The 1,096-nt window shown below is 66.7% G+C and overlaps 1 protein-coding gene across 1 annotated transcript in view; it reads left to right on the forward strand.

The window, feature by feature from the left end:
• LOC112957509 (tyrosine-protein kinase receptor UFO-like) overlaps nt 1–1,096 on the forward strand; it is a gene marked incomplete at its 3' end in the record, with an annotated part of 11,427 nt that overhangs the window by 6,977 nt on the left and 3,354 nt on the right. The window contains exons 10-11 of the mRNA XM_026051158.1: nt 63–145; nt 656–810. Of these exons, the coding sequence (XP_025906943.1) occupies nt 63–145; nt 656–810 (238 nt within the window). The remainder of the gene's footprint in view (nt 1–62; nt 146–655; nt 811–1,096) is intronic.

Consider the following 1,096-nt stretch of genomic DNA (forward strand, 5'->3'; position numbering starts at 1 on the left):
GACATGGAGGGACCTGTGGGGACACAGGGGGACCCTTGGGGACACCAGGACTGCCGTTGCAGGGAGAGCCTGTCCCCACGCGGTGAGCTGGCCGTGCACTACCGCGCACAGCGCTCCTACAGCCGGCGGCCGCCTGACGCCACGCGTGAGTGTCCCCAACACCGCGACCTGGTGCCAGCGGGGTCCATGGTGGCCCCAGGCTGGGCCACGTGTGTCCCAGCTGTCCCCATGGGCACGGGGATGCATGGGGCTGCAGCGGCCCCAGTGCCACCGTGCAAGGGTGACACGTAGCCCAGGTGTCCCCAGTGCCACCGTACGAGGGTGGAATGCCCCAAATGTGTCCCCAGTGCCACCGTGCAAGGGTCACACGCACCCAGGGTGTCCCCAGTGCCGCCGTGCAAGGGTGGCATGCCCCAAATGTGTCCCCAGTGCCACTCTGTGAAGATCACATGCACCCAGGGTGTCCCCAGTGCCACCGTGCAAAAGAGGCATGACTCATACCTGTCCCCAGTGCCACTGTGCAAGGGTGACATGGCCCAAATGTGTCTCTATCCCCCGTGCCCTGTCCTCATTCCCTGTCCCTGTCCCCATCCCTGTCCCCATCCCTGTCCTCATCTCCTGTCCCCTGTCCCCATCCCCGTCCCTGTCCCCACAGTGAGCAGCCTGGGCGTCAGCGCGGAGCTGCAGGAGAAGCTGCGGGACGTCCTGGTGGAGCAGGACAGGGTGGCCCTGGGCAAGACCCTGGGGGAGGGTGAGATGGGGACGTGGGGGACACGAGGGGGACATGAGAGAACATGGGGGGACAAGGGGGCACAGAGGGGACATGGGGGGACACGGAGGGACACGGGGGGACAGGGAGGGGACACATGAGGGACAAGCACGGGTGCTCAGGGCGCTGCATGTCCCGGTGTGGGGGCTCGTGTCCCTGCAAGCGCAGGGTGTCCCCCCCTGCACCGCAGTTCCCTTGCACCCTCTGGTGTCCCCACACCTCGTGTCCCCACATCCACTGTCCCTGTGTTGCCGTGGCCCTATGTCCTCCTGTCCTCATGTCCCCTATGTCCTCCCATCCCCATGTCCCCCTGTCCCCCGTGTCCCC

The sequence above is a fragment of the Nothoprocta perdicaria genome, unplaced genomic scaffold (genome assembly GCF_003342845.1).
Source record: "Nothoprocta perdicaria isolate Ctin4 unplaced genomic scaffold, notPer1 scaffold_725, whole genome shotgun sequence".
NCBI lineage: Eukaryota > Metazoa > Chordata > Aves > Tinamiformes > Tinamidae > Nothoprocta > Nothoprocta perdicaria.